General features: G+C 41.2%; 1 protein-coding gene and 1 long non-coding RNA gene across 6 annotated transcripts; one reads left to right on the forward strand and one right to left on the reverse strand.

Annotated features, from left to right (window-relative positions):
• The first annotated feature begins 85 nt into the window (after window positions 1-85).
• On the forward strand, window positions 86-8718 carry LOC108962426 (uncharacterized). Of its 5 annotated transcripts, none has more exons than XR_007777351.1 (4): window positions 86-225; window positions 522-735; window positions 1644-2734; window positions 2934-8718. It is a non-coding gene; the product is annotated as an uncharacterized LOC108962426 (long non-coding RNA). The 5 variants fall into 5 exon arrangements; XR_001991052.3 differs by having other exon boundaries at window positions 2350-2734; XR_007777349.1 differs by having other exon boundaries at window positions 522-2734.
• HINT3 (histidine triad nucleotide binding protein 3) lies at window positions 7889-14501 on the reverse strand. Its single transcript, XM_009096919.4, has 5 exons — window positions 14289-14501; window positions 13787-13904; window positions 12451-12520; window positions 11524-11650; window positions 7889-9608 (listed from the first exon to the last, which is right to left on the reverse strand). Exons 1-5 carry the CDS (start codon window positions 14433-14435, stop codon window positions 9561-9563), a joined length of 510 nt encoding a protein of 169 aa, XP_009095167.1. The 5' UTR covers window positions 14436-14501; the 3' UTR covers window positions 7889-9560.
• Window positions 14502-15684: the final 1183 nt, after the last annotated feature.

Raw genomic sequence — 15684 nt, forward strand, 5'->3', positions numbered from 1 at the left:
TGTCAGTGCAGCAGTACCTGCGTGTGGTTTATAAATAACTCCGTGTACACTGGGGACGCGCTCGCTCGGGGGTGTTTCACTGCCAGGGGCGCGCTGCGGCCTGTCCCGGCCGCGCTTAAGGATCTGGAGCATTAAATAACATTAAGAATTAACAGATGCCAAAGGAGTCGCATTCCTTTTTCCGTGGGAAGGAGGTCAGCGCCGGCGGCGTGGGTGTCGCAGCAGGTAGAGAAACATATTCCCAGGACAGGAGCAGAGAGAGTGTGACAGTCCGGCTGAGGGGCAAAAACGAGTTTGTCTTGCGGATTATGTTTTATTTTAATATCTAGTCTTGATAATTGTAATCCCGTAATCACTGGTCTCGCTGCTGTGTTGATCTGAAAGTTTCATCTTATTTTGGTAAGCTGTTTATTAGGACCAGGCTAGCTGAGCGCTGAACTCATGTTCTGTGTTTTATGTGCTGATGTTGTTGGGGTTGGTTTGGGGTTTTTTTCAGTTTTTTGGGTTTTTTTTTTCCCTAGATGGCTAAGATTTTGCTCATGACCTGTGAGCACTGCACGGGACACCTTCTTGATGCATCTCCATAATCTCATCCTGCAGCTTCTCCAGTTATCCCTTCCTGCAGTTATCAAAACTGAGGTTACTGTGAAGCTTTAGCCCTGATGATTGACAAGAAAACAATGTAAAGCGACCTGGCACCTAAATGTGAGCTTTCCTAGAAGAGAAAGGAAAGAGGTACATGTGGGTCCGGCTTCTCCACCCCAGTAGCTGAATGCTGAGACCTAGCAATAAACACATTGCTGAACTGCTGACAAACCCTGCAAGCCTGAGATTGCTTAAAAAATCTTGGAATTGCTGAGAGAGCTTTAGTGGAAGAAATCTGCTTCTATTTTTCCTATCTGCCTCACTTTGAATTTCTTAGCTGTATTGCTTCCATTTTAGAAACTCCTTAGAAGGGGTTGATGGTATTATTTTTAAGCTTAATCTCTTTGAAACTGGCTTTTGCTTACTTTATCTGCACTGCTTTACCTTCGGGGCATTGCTGCCCGTTCTCTCAAGGTGAATACCTGCTTTTCGCTGATACTGTTTCCTTCCGAAGATTTTAACAAAAGCCCTGGTTTTTTTCTTACTTTTGACTTGAGGATCCATGCATTATCTCTGGCAGTGTCTACATGTTGCTCCATTTAGTTTGAAAGTGAAGGTACATTACTAAGATTTACAGAGTATTTGAATTCTCACATAAAAACAAAATACTTTTCAGATGCAGTGTTTGGAAACAGATCATGCATTCCTGTAATGCCACTGAAGATAATCAAGCAGTTTGGTAGTGTGGATGTGGGGAGTCATCTTAAAAACATTTTATATAACTCTTAACTCTCCTAGGGAGGGAAAAGAAGAAAATTTACACATTTTAGCCTTCAGGGGAATTTTATATATACAAAGTGTAATTACTCAACTTGAAATTTATCCAGGAAGCTAGAATTAACCACTTTCCTGTCACAAAAGAATATGTAATATAAAATATGTAATAAAAATGGTGATATACAACAATTGTGAGTTTCAATTTAAAAGTGATAGACCATGATTGAAAAGCCATTATTTCATGTGTGCTGTTGCTTGTTTTTCCCAATTCCCTTCTCTAGCCATTGTGTTGCCACTCTATGCTCACCTCGTTCACTCTTCTGGACCCAGAGGCAACACAAGTGTTTTTTGACTGACCTGGAGGTTCTGCTGGGGAATTTAAGGAATCCTGTCCCTGCTCATGGGTTCACGTGCAACAGCACCAACATATGCATGCGGGCAAATGCCCATGAAAACTTATTTTTAAAACAACAATTGTTTCAAAATACAGAAATACCATCTGTAATTCAGCTGTTAAACTGTTCAGAATTTGCATTTCTATTTCCGCGTAGAAAATCCAGCACTAATCCTGTGTTTTGACTTCAAGTGTCCGTAGAAGTATCAGCTCTACTCATGTGCTACCTGGAAACTCCGGTTTGCGTAATTCGACAGGTGAACGATACGACCCAGCAAAGACATGGCTATAGCCCATTCAGATCTCTATAGGGATAAAAAAGTCTGTCTCTAATTCACCCGAATAACCACTTCCTGCACACACAGTCGGTACTCCAAGCGCATGGGATGCCGCAGGTGGTGGGCAGCCCGCAGCGTTCCGAGACCGCCGAGGCGCTCGCTCCCCTGCCCGCCCGCGGGCTGCAGCCGGCGGACATGGCCGTGCAGCACAGCCTTTTAAGGGAGAACAATCTATTCTGCCTTTGTCTTCCTCACTAAATAGGGTGTTGCGGACAGAGACGCGATCGCTAACTGGATTTTTACTTCTCCTTGCAGTGCCTGAGGAGGAAAATCCCCCTGCTCCCACCATGTACTGGCGTTTCGGCTCCAGATAATATTTTCTGCGCATAATAACTAACGCAGCCTGAGAGAACTTTGTCGGCACGGCGTGAATTCGTCCACCTTTAATCGGCGTTCAGGCGGAGAGCGGCTTCCCACCCCTGTGCATGGGTTGGTGTGCCGCTCGAGAATGGTTTGATCTCTCCGCAGCTCAGCCAGCACTGCATCGGATTGCTTGGGAAGTCAGCGGGGCTGCCGGGTACCAGGATAAAGTTCGTGGAAAGGCGTCATTGCAAGAGGAGTGAGTACTGCACTATGTGTTGCACGGAGGCTGCGGGGTTTGTTCAGTAACTGCGGGATCGGTGGAGCACCGAGTAACCTTGTAAGCATAATTTACTGCCCTGTGTTCTTAAATTACTTCTGAATTTCACCTGAATCACTTTCACTTTCTTCACTGCTGTAGAACTATGAATGGACTTAAAATCTTCAGATAATTAGCCTCTTTTTCAGCAGCTTTGCCTCTCGCTCGGGCAAAACTCTTCCAAAAAATATCAGGCTGATTTGTTGTTTTCCCCTCACAGCTGACAGTGCACACAAGGAACCACAGTTGCAGCCAGTCACTTATTCGTTTCCTGCTTGAGTGCCATAAAACATTTTCAGAAATGGAAGGAGAAAAAGGGCAGAGTGCTAAAGCTACCAGTGCAGTGGGTGACCTGAGGAAAAGCTGGCAGACCTGGGCAGAGGATCACATTGAGTATCAGAGGAAGAATCCATTCAGCAGTGATGACAGGCTTGCATCTAAACCTGCGCATACTCACAGAGGAGATCCTACCTACGGGAGACCCCCTGAAGGGTCTCGGACAGAGCAGAGAGGGAGAGATGCTCACTCACACGTGGGTAAGGAAGTAGAAGAGCTGTGCTTGATCATCAGAAGAACTGGAGAGGTGGGAGAAGATGGACACGTGAGAGTCACATTCGGGCAGCTGTTTGAAACATATGTGACTATTTCCAATAAAGTAGTGGGAATCTTGTTAAGAGCCAGAAAACATGGTCTGGTTCATTTTGAAGGTGAAATGCTTTGGCAAGGAAAAGATGATGACGTAGTCATCACTTTACTACAATAAGGCTTTGTCCTGGAATGAACTTTGCTGCATAGTTCCAGTTGGAAAAACATATCTAGATACCATCTTCACAGGTTTTGGTTACAGAATTTCAACTCAGCTACCTACTGGGACAAGCAGGAAAGGAAATGGGCAAAAAGGATATTTTTGTAAAAATGGTAGAGATTTGGACAGAAATTGCAGATTATGAGCTACTCTATCATGCTGACATTGGATTGTTCTTATTGTCATCTACTAGCAAATATATGAGTGTTCTTCAAATAACTATGCTGGCCGACTGCTCTTAGGTTACTAAAAGTATAAATTACTAACTTGCTGTGCTACACCACTGATTCCTGCAGTTTGTGAAATACTGCGTGGGAGAGTGGGATTTGTAAAACATGGAATTGAAAACTCTTGTGGGAATTCATATACTTCTTTAAAAAAAGAGCCTGGTATATAGCAAAAAATTTGGGTTCCATCTCACATAGTTAAACTGAATAAATGAAAGTTATTTTCATGAAGTAGATAGAAATTCCCAAACTTACAAAAATATCACAGCAAGGGTACTTGATGGTTTCTGAATTAGTTGCATCTTGCTTGGATTTTGGACAGCTGCACTGGTTTTGGTATTTAATAGGCTAATCTTACAATCATGTCTTCTCCAAACCTTCTGTGTCTCTTGTTCTTTTTGTTTTCTATCTCACACCAATTTTTTCCCATTCTTCTAATGCTTCATAAGTCCACAAAGCTCTGGAGCCTTTTCAGTGAAATCAGCTATACCACTTCAGAGAAGGTAGGGTGCCCCTATGTGAAGATGCAAGTCAGCAGTCGCTCTGTATTGGGGCACCTGTGCATTCATAAGGATAAAAAAAAAGGCTGTTCTTTCACCAAAATGTAGCAATGTTTTTTACAAGAGGAGAGTAGAGATACTGTAGTGCCAAATGCATAAATGAGAGTATTGCAGCAGTCCCATACCTCATTTACCTGCTTTCAGAGCACAGTTGTGAGCTCTTCAGAAGGAAAAAGAAAAGGATTGGTTATATAACATAGTTGTGATAGTGCTGTGAAAAATAATCAGGAGCTGTATTTACAATAGTTCCCACCAATAAAGCTGTATAATTAGAAATCTAAAGTTCTATTTTTTAGCAGTGCAAATAGAAGCTTCTGTGTGGTGTTAACTACACTACTTGATGAGTCTTTAAGAGACTGTTCTTGCATCAAAAGGATATTAAAATTTAATATAAATTAGGAACTTGATAAAAGTGATGTGTTATTTTATGATATTTATATAAAAGAACTTCTGTTGCAAAAAGCCTAAAAGAATGGGGTTTGTTTTGATGTTTTCATCCAATGGGGATTTGCACCAAACTAAGTCTCTGGCTGAGGATTTCATTATTTTCCTGCCTCCTTTTTTCTTTTTCTGGTGAAAGGACAATGAAAAGAGAAAAAAAAAGGAATAAATTAATGCGCTGAAATCAGTATATCTGGGGAACAGGGCAGTCAGGTGCAGGTAGAGAATGGATTTTAATCACCACATAATTTTACCACATTGGAAAAGGGGGAATATGCACTGCACCAGGCACTGTTAGTGTGCTCCCTTAGCTTTCAGAGCGAACATACTGCTTCTTTCTAAACAGATCTACATCTTGCAGCTGAAAAAGAAGTAGATGTAGTTTGTGATCTTAACATATTTACAGTGCTTTTTTCTTTTTGAAAAAGCATTGTTTGCCAAATGACATGAGCACACTTCATTTTTCAGCTCATATTAGAGGAAGTCTTTACGTCCATCAGATTTCAACACAAATTGAACTTTTTATAGTTCAGTTGTGGAATGAGTTTTGTTTAATTCTAACAATTCTGAAATCCACTCAGTTCTGCTGTAGTGTTAGTTCATAACTTGCAGGAAGCAGCATCAGGCATTCCAAGTGTCACCAGCTGACTAATGGGATGGCACTATCAGGAAAAATAATACATTGCTGGACATTGTACAAATAATTAATTGCACGACACACATGCGAGGTGGTATGCAGCCTGAGCACCATAAGATGCAAGTCCAGCTCACATAAATTTACTACATTTTAATTAAGGCTGGCTCAAATAGTTGAATATCAGCAATCTAGGCTGTCACTGCCATATAAGTGGTAGATGCTTGAGCACATCAACAAACACTTTTTAAGGACACCTCTGATCAAAACAGAAGCAGAGCAAACCCTTAATGACATGTCCTTACCTACTTTGTAAATGACTAAACAATGCTTCTCTATTATTATATTTTTAAAAGAACCAAGGATTACTATATAACAAAACTATTATTTATAGAGGGATTTTTTTAAGCAGTTACAGAGCCAGCCTGCTAGCTTTAGATGAGCATTCTGGAAAACGTGACTGAAATCTGCGTGCCCATGCAATGATTATAAACACTGAGCTGCCAAACTGGCTCAGCACACAGGTTGACAAATCCAGTCTTGTGCTTCCAGCAATAGCCAGCATTTCAAAAAAAAGACTAAAAGATAGATAATAGAACTAGTCAGCTTGCCCACTGGTACACTCTAGAATAAAAAATTACTCCTGAAGTCTAGTCATGAATGCATTATATCTAATGCACATGACTCAGTTCAGCTACAAGTTTTACAAAATTATGCTTTATCTGTGATTAGACTAACATCTACAGATTAAATAGGAATTTAGACTTTTCAACACGCAACTTGTTTTTTTCAGCAGGCTCCCATTAGAGTAAATGGAACAGAATTTATTAAATTGTTTTTGCAAAAATTGTAGCATGTAAGGGGTTTTAGTATTACAGATTATTTGGAGTAGTAAGTAAACCCCAGACTTTTTAAAAGGTGTTCTTGCCCTACTAAGCATCTTTCAGCTGTTTAAATCTCTCCTAAACTTCACTTTGTGACAGATTACATCAGTGGTCTTTGCCCTCCTTCCACTTCAAGTCTGTAAACTCTGCATCTGGTTTGGACTGTATATCATAGAGGGATTATCTGTGTTTTGTCAAACACTGAAGGCATGTCACCATTTCAATAAATGTTGCACATTAGTTTGAAATGACAAGAGTTTTTATGCAGCATTTTATTGTGTACAAGTTTCTTAAATTTCAAATACAATTTTCACGGGTTTGCTCTCATTACCAATTCAAGCACAATTTCTTTTTATTTTTAACAGCATTTTATGTGTATGTTTCATCCTTTCAGCATAAAAGCATTATTCTCTGAGTTCTTGTTAGGTTGGGAGTTTATGTAAAACAATTGAGCAAAACAGTACAAATAAAGCTTTGTCATTCCTAAACATGAGGTCAAAAAAGCAGCTTTTCTCAAGACGGCTAATACTGGATCAAAGAACAGAGCCAGCAGCAGTAGCTAAACAGCTTTCCTTTGCTTCTCCAGGCCCTTGGAGAGTAAGAGCTGCTGAGTTCATGCTCCTTATTGATCTTTGCTCCTTAGAAAGCTCTACAGATGGTTTTGGAAGTTTTAAAATTACTAAAAGCTTCTATAGAAGAGAGTGACAAAGTTAACAGGATCTGCCCACTGTCTCTTCCAGGGGCTAGCCAGTAATTCAGTACTATATTGGAAGTATTAGGTTAGGTTTTTCAGAAAGTATTTCTTCACCTAATTAAAACAATTATCTTCAGAGTCCAAGAATACTTGTCAATGCAGAAGGACAACAGACCACAGTTCTGAGCTGAAAAACACTAATGAGAGGCTGAGCATTCCTCTCAGTAATTAGTGTGCCTCTGTTTAATGCTTTGCTGCTTCAGCTGTTCTGAGCCCTATCTGTTGCTGTCAGGGAACATGGGATATCCCCATCTTTCTCATCAGCAAAACTCTGGAAGTGACATTATACCAAATTTTTACCTTTTCAGTCTTGTCCTTAGTGGGGCTGTTCTCCAACACTAAGACATAAACGTTGGCCTTTGTGCTTTCATATACATTTGGCAACATACAGAGTCTGGCTGGGATGGAGGTAACTTCCTTCAGAGCCTCCCAGGTTTTGGGTGTGACTGGAAGTGCTGGTAACACAGCAGTTCTGGTGATTGCTGAGCAGTGCATGGACAATGTCAGGGCCTTCTTTCTCCTGCTCTGCCCTCCCTCAGTGGGCAACAAGCTTCGAAAGAACACAACCTGCACACCTGACACAGACTGGCCAGCAGGGATATTCCATGACATATAATGTCTGGAATAAAAGCTGAAAAGCGGACTTTTTTTGGGTTGTGGGAGTTGTTGCTATTGGCCGGCCTGTGGGAGGTCATGAGTGATTACCTTTGCTTTTTTCTTTATCTTTCCTTCACATATTAAACTCAACCCATGAGTTTTTTCATTTTGTTCTTTCTGTTCTCCCACCCCACTGGGTTAAGTAATGAAGAGTGAGCAAAGAGCTATCTAGGATCAACCCTGAGTCATCAACTATTCAACTGCACTGGAAAATCATCCCAAGATAAGCATTTATTAATCCTTTTTGACAACAGTTCATGTTGATATTTAAAATATTACATGTCACATAAATTAATTACAGATCAGAACACATACACTTTAACTCCTGAAAGTTCTTAATGTACAGGTATTTCACTAATTCAGGAGCCAGCTCAAATCTCTTCATCTATTGCACAGTCAAAGTTTGGTGGCTTTAAGTCACACTTTTCCTACCAAACGTAACAAATTAAAACCCCAAAGGGCTGCAAATAAAACGCAAGTGCCCACTAATACATATAACAAGACATTAGGAAGAAGATCTTACAGACAGAAAGGTACAAACTCTGCCAGGTAGAAAATGCAGTTCTTCAGAAGGGGGTATATTCTCAGAAGTACTGTAAGAATATTACAACACATTGTATCACTAAGGCAACAGGTGCTGGATCCATGGAAAACACAGACTGTTATGTTCAGGGAAGCTTGCAGGTGCAACAAATGTTCTCACCTCAGCTGCATCTGAATGCATCAGGCAAGGGCACTTGGTTAGCTCGGCACCAAGACAAGCTCTGTGAACAGAGAAAATCCACTCCATGTGTTCTGGAGTTTTAACTTGCCAAACAGTCTGCCTTATTATGGTACTGAAAAACAAGTGCTAGCATTCCTGATTAGAGTCATGCAGCAAAGGCAAATGTTCAACAGGTTCCTTAAGCAACTTGGCATGTTCCAGTTTTGGGCTGAGTCCCTCCTATCCCAAAGTCAAATCACATTGCTGTTATGTAAGTCTGCCACACGCGCGCACACACACACACACACACACACACACACACACACACACACACACAGAGCATTTCAGACCAGCTTCTCTTATGACTTCATTTAGAATCCAAATTTGGCCAAGGCATTAGTAATCTGCAAGGGACTTGCAGTGAGAATAAGACAAGAAAATCCGGACTTTTCTATCTACTGCCATGTAGAAGAGCAGTATATTAAATGCATTCTTTTGAACTCTTCGCATTCTTTGTAAACATACACTAAATTCAAACATTGTGCAAATAAGAGGGAAAAAAAATCTTAAGGTCTATTTACACATAAACTATATTCTATTTAATAGAGCATTATCACATTTTGGGCACATACTGTATTCATGTTTAATGTGCCACTGTGATGCAAACAAGTCAGGTAAAGTGGTTTTGCACCAGAAAGTCAGTACTATACTTTCAGCAATGCACCTACTCATCACTAGGCATAAGTAACATATCATACAAATGCAGGTGGGAACAAATGTTTGAGATGTTACCTGCAATCCCAGAACAATGCATCTTGACAATGAAAGCTTGATTCTGCAGCAAGTACTTCCTTTGGTACCATTCATATGCTGTTAGTTGTACATTCTGCTGCTACGCTTTGCCTTTTAATAGGAAGAGTTCTGTGCCTGTGTGCATGTGTGTGTCTATAATGTATGTATCTATGCACATTAAAATTTTAACTAAAATACATCGCGCTATTGCCAGGGAAGTATACAGACTGAGATATCCAAATGGAAGAATTAGGTTAGCAGCTACAAATTCTGTGTGTATTTCCTCATAAGGAACTAAAGCTTTTTTTATCCTGGGATATTATTGGCAACATCAAACTGTGCAACCTTAAATCAGAGCTCAAAGACCAAACTGGCTGACAACACACGCTTTCAGCTGGCAGCATTTTCAGTCTGCAGTCTCTCGATCAGTTGTTCAGCCTACAAAAGAGAGAAAGCAATACATTAACTACACTGTGGGCCTTCATTTTACTGAAAATTCCATTTCTAAAATAGTGACACTAACAGAGAATTTGCTTTTCATTTTTACAGATCAAGTGTACAGGAGAAGCAGAATACAACAATTCCTTTCAACAGCAGACTCACAGTTTCCACCACGCACTCCTGAGGTGATCATGATGTGGAGGTCAGAGGAGGTCTGAGCAAATGAACAGCAGATCTGTTAAAGCACTGCAACTGCAGAGACCTCAGAAGACAGCAGTGCTCGGAGCAATCCAGTGGTGAGACCTGGGATTCTCTGTGAGCCACTCCAGAACTGTGTGTTGCGACCTCTCATCACTCACCCAGCTGCACCACCAGCCACAAATGCTACTGAGGGACACAGGGCATTCAATTGTGTGGCTCCTGTCAAGAGCTACCACCTCACCCTTTGGTCACATCACTGCACCAACACATACTTTTGTCATCATACATGGCTATTTATGCATCATGGGCAGAGCTGGGACAGCTGTACTTTGTACATATAACAGCACCAGCTCACAGAGCTCTCAGGAAGGCTCAGGGCAGGAGGAAGTCTGCCAACAAGTAGGCCAGATTGGGCACATGGAGGCCAACAGGGGCACTTCTGAAACAGATCAGTTTACTGTCAGCCTTTGCTTTTTTTGCCAGTCCTACTGAATTAATCTTTTAATTTGATCTAGTGCTTGAGGCTTTATTAAAATCTCCAAAGGAACTATATTAAGGTGAAAAGCTCAAGTTTTTAAAATGCCGACGATAAAAATGCAATCAGATACTTCAGGCAGGAGCAGCTCAACAGGAGTTCAGTAATTACTGCAGTTTATTTAAAATAAAACTACATAAAGCATGCAGCAGCTGAAAATTATATTATCTGAATCCTGTTTTGCATTCTTAAGCAAGTACCACATTCAGGATGCTGTAACAAAAAAAAAAAAACAAACCAGAACCACCACCAACCCAAGAACATTTTCCAACCTGACAGCAGGGCAAAATACCAAAGTGCATCCATACTGGATAACCAGACTTGGTAGGGATCTGCCTGACTTAATCCAAGATAATAAGCAGTAAAACTACACAGCTATATGTACTTCAGGGACAAATATTTCTGAGACACTCAATAACACAGCAGACACGTCTGCTTTTTTTGAGCTAGGAGCAAGGTCCCACTGTAAAGCAGCTGTGTTTCTTCTCTTTAAGTAAGAAGCTATCTCCATTTTTTAGAGATAGACCTTTTTCAGCAACTTTGATCTGGGGATGTGCAATGATACTAGGATGCTGCAGCTACCTTGCAAGGACAGGTGCTTTGCTGTATCAAAGCAGTGAGAGTGAGGTTTAGGTCTCTAGAGAGAGATTTTCAAAGTGCTTTAGTCAGTGTCAGTTCAGTCTCATTGCTAATCTCTACTGATATAAATCAGTACCAACAATGTTTTTGTAAAGCAGGCACTAAGTTTAGTCTAAGGATGACAAGATGAGGGAAAACCACACAAAGCCATAAATGCAGTCATTAGGTCTTCACCTACACAGGATTAACGAGGTTATGTGCAAAACAGTCCATCACATTTGAATAAAGTCCTTTATATAAAAACCCAAATATTTACAAAGTGTCACAGAGGAACATCACAGAGCCTGAGCCTTGGGCAACATCCAGAACTATTGTACTCTTTGCTGTTAGTTATTAGCACTCTGTTCCTTAATGTTTATAAACATAAAGGTCTTTATTTTTTCTCAGTTAATGCAAAATATGCATAACTGAGAATTAAAGTAATCACAAAAATAATTGGTCAGAGAATTTTTGGACACAGTTAAAAGGTTAGAAAGACATGGCATTTTCAGGTTCCAGCTGAAAACCTAGGGCAAAGCTCACCTGCCTTACACTTACCGTGATAAACCAGTAGGAATTGATTCTGTAGTAGATCCTGGATAAGAACCCCAGCTGACTGGCTGGGGCCAGGACGTGCAGATGCAAGTGGGCTATGGAGCAGAACGGTGGCCAGTGAAAACCCATTCTTCAGAAAAGAAAAAGAGGTACAAGATGGTGGTGATGTTAATTCAGGAAGAAGTGGAACATCGCGGGTTATTTAACATGATCCACAGAGTTAACAACTCATAGCAATTTTGATGTACATAGAAGCAAGAACAAAAACATGCCCTTTCATTATACCACAAAAAGCTCTTCAAAAGTTCATTCATTTCCTCCTTCACATCTCTGGATTTAAGACACATTAAAAGGGGTTAAAAGAAAAAGTATCTTAAATGTATCCTACCTAGTTTTCAGCTGGAAAGCCAACTATCACTTTTCATCCTGAAGAACCAGCTCCCTATTTCTCTACAGTGCTCAAATTATGAAACAGTCTATTTCAGAAATCAAGGGCCTTAACCTGAAGAATCCAACACCAAAATCCAGTGAATTCTAGTATGACTGAAACACAGAGGGGTGTCCTGCTTCAACAGGCCAAAGTTTACCTCTCTTCTGGCATCTTTGTAGATGCCAGAAGAGAGCATATTTGTAGCACATAATGAAAGAGCAGCCTCTTTGGTAAGCTATTTGAAGTGCTCTCCCAACATTTCAAGATGTGTTCAAGAAAGAATCTCAGAGCTAGAACCCAATTTGTGCCAGAAATTTATCAGAAAAAAAAAAGTTTTTATTCAGTGCCAGCAGATTTTAATTGAGATTTTATGCAATAAGTGAAATGTAGACTTGATTTCTTCCATAAATCACAGTACAGGATCTGCCTCCATCTCTAAAGTAACATTCTGAAAAGTAAAGAACAAACTCAATAAAAGATGGAAGGTATTTATTACATACCTTACATCATTCAGGTCACTAAAATTATTCTTCAGGAGAACAGCTTTTCCCACTTCCATCATTCTCTTCACTATTAAAACACAAATAAATTTCATTTTAAAAAGGAATTCTTCAGAATATTAACATCAACAGACTAACCTACATTGAGATCACAGACATGGGTTTTTCAAAATATAAACACTAACCACTCCTAGTCAAAGAAAAGACAATCAAGAGAGTGTGTGCAATGACTTACTTGAAAGCTGCCACTGATACCAACTTCCACACCTGCAATGCTTTCCAGTGTGATATAATTAAAAGAACTTTGGCCAAAGCCATGCCATCACCACACCCTTATTAAAAAAACCCAACAAGTACTGATTGGTCAGAATGATGACTTTACACTAATTCCAGTGTTGTATCTCTGCACAGCTACAGGACTTTGATCTCCAGAACCTGTGAAGCCTGGAGTACATTTCAGAGACAGTACATAAATTTAAATTAAATTGTAAGTACTTCTTATTACTAGCACACAGTTTCATTATCACTGAACAATGTAGTAACCCAAATTAAAAAAAAAAAATCAAGGCAGAAGTTAAAGGAATTGCTTTGAAGCCAAACACATACAGAAGTTTTTTTCTCTGGAGAAAACCACCCTATGTTTACAAGAGAAATACAGCAAAGCAAGATTTGCAAAATTCAATTATAACTCTTTTCTTGCATCACCTGTAAATTTCCCTAAGGTGGAATTTCTTCATGGCTGCAGTTTGTTCTGTTACTCAACACACTTAGCTAGCCATATCTTGTGAAACAAATTCCAGGACAATGTCCTCTTAAGGGGAAAAAAACCAAAATAAGCCTAGCAACAATAAATAATGGCTTCAACATTTCAGAATTTTATTTTCTCAATTTTTTTTAAAGTTATTGAAACACCATCTCCCTTTTTCATCTGTCATTCCCTTTTTTCCTGACAAATAATGCAGCACTTATCTGAAAGTATGCACATTATAAAATTCTTCTGTAAGCTTTTAGAATTGCATATTTATATCTAAGAAAATGCAATGAAGCAGCACATAAATGCTTTAAAAATAAAGTTGTACTTCCAACAAAGTGCAGAAGCATCTATACTCCATGCAAACAGTGACGTTTTTCCAGAACTGCACAAAAAAAAAGTGCCATTCTAGACCAGCAGCACATAGAAGTTCCCAGAAAGGGTAAGTCCCTGTCTACATTCACTCACATCAGCTATTTCTACATTTACAAATTATGTCCAAAGTTGTAATTTACTTGACAACCCTCTATTTCAGGCTGTGAAAAACGATTTTCCTTGACGTTAAGCACACACTTGCAGCCTTACCTAGAGGTATGTGCTCTGTCTTCAGTGTTTTGCAGTTTCCCATGTGCTTCACGGGCACCACCAGGTAGTGGTGGGGGGCACCAGGTTTTATATCTCTAAAGCAAACAAGGTCTTCATCCTGGAAAAGGATGCAAACGTTTTAGATTAGCACGAGGATACTGGCGCAGAGTAGGTAACAATGTCTACATCCCTCATATGAATAAGATACTAAATGTCACAGTTGACGCGACCAGCAACAAAAGCTGAGGGTATTTCGGAGGCAGGCTCCAGGCACGGTGCGCGTCCGCTGCTGACCTTCGGCAGTCAGCATTCCTCGGCGCCAGCTTTGAGGCTGCCGGCTGCTGGGCCAGCACTTACGGAAGGCTTTAAGGTGCTTTCCGTGCCAGCGATGTCTCCCCGCTCTGCCCATGCAGGCGCTGAGGGCCCTCAGAGCCGCCGCGACCCCAGGGCCGGCCCGTGAGGGAGCGGGGAAGGAGGGCGGGGAGGGAGGCGCCTCACGCACCTCGCAGGGGAGCAGCGCCGTGCCCGGCTCCTCCCGGCGGGCGATCCTGCAGAATACGCACTTCCCGTCGTAGCCATCGTGGCCGCCATTCCCGGCTTCGCTCCCCTCAGCGGCGGCGGCAGCACCAGCGGCCTCAGGCCCGGCCATGGCCGCGCTCCCGGTCCCGTTCCCGCTGCCGGCCCCTCCCTTGCGGGTGCCGGTGCTCCGCCTGCCGAAGGAGGAGCGCCCGGGCCCGGGAGCCCCCGCTGGCACCGGCCGGCTCCGCCCGCCGGGCACACGCGGAGCGGAACTGGGCCTCGCCGGGAAGTTTTCACGAAAAAAACAAAACAAAAAAAACCCCAACCAACTGAAAAAAAAAAAGGGGGAGGAATAAAACCATGGGAATGCACTCTTAAAAGTCGAATTGCTTCAGAGGGAAAAAACACGCAGTAAAGAGGGCGGAAAAAAGGATGGTAAGTGCTTATGATGCTGGATCTTTCTGGTTCTTCACCATAAAGTTATGTCCAGCAATTCATTGGTCAATACAAACCAAGAAAAATTTAGACATCTTGCCCCTATAGTTCAAGTTACTTGGATTTTTATATGCGCACAAATAATCTTAAAACACCATTTCAGCACTGTTGCAGTTTGTTCAGGGTCACTAATAGAATTCCAGAGATTTTTCCAAATGAGTCTACATTTTTTCTTCGATACTCCCAGCAGTGAGGGCTAAAATCTGATGTTAGTTCTAACCGCATAAGCTGGCAGCCCTGAAATTGTTGCCTCCTCATGACAGCTATGCTAATTCACAACCAAAGTAAGGTATTTTGTAAAATCACAGAATGGTTTGGCTTGGAAGGGACCTTGAAGATCATCTCGTTCCAACAACCTCCCCTGCCATGGGCAGGGACCAGGTAGACCAGGTTGCTCAAAGCTCCATCCAGCCAGGCCTTGAACAATTCCTGGGATGGGGCATCCACAACTTTTCTGGGCAATCTGTTCCAGTGCCTCACCATCCTCCTATCAACTACTTCTGAAGCTAATAAAGAGTAAGTGGTGGCTAGCCTTCAAGTTCTAAAAATGTTTTCTTAATAGTTTTTATTTAAAATAATTCGCACTGTTCATTAGACTAGAGCTGAAGAATCACTGACCGTGCAACTTAAAATTATTCTTCATGCAGCTCAAAAGGCACAACGTGCTTCTCCCACAGGTGACAAAAAGTGTTTTAAAAGGTAGTGAGATGAAAAATTAAGACTGAGATTTTCTTCAAAATTTGTTGTTTTTTTTTTTTTTTAAGCAAGCTGTGCCTGTACAAACAAGACATGGTTGGCTATTCTACCTGAAGCAACTCACTTGCCAGATGTGCCAACCTGCAGAGTGCTAGGTAGTCCCTTTGCAATGACCTCACCTGCTCCTT

Source organism: Serinus canaria, chromosome 3 (assembly GCF_022539315.1).
Source record: "Serinus canaria isolate serCan28SL12 chromosome 3, serCan2020, whole genome shotgun sequence".
Taxonomy (NCBI): Eukaryota; Metazoa; Chordata; class Aves; order Passeriformes; family Fringillidae; genus Serinus; species Serinus canaria.

Bases quoted from the DNA above. Each gene is read 5' to 3' on its own strand.
- HINT3 (XM_009096919.4), bottom strand. From the start codon at position 14,435: ATGGCCGGGCCTGAGGCCGCTGGTGCTGCCGCCGCCGCTGAGGGGAGC. The intron at 13,905-14,288 runs GTGCGTGAGGCG...ATCCTTTTCCAG, and splicing joins CGGCGCTGCTCCCCTGCGAG to GATGAAGACCTTGTTTGCTT. The intron at 12,521-13,786 runs GTAAGGCTGCAA...GTGTTTTAATAG, and splicing joins GACAGAGCACATACCTCTAG to TGAAGAGAATGATGGAAGTG.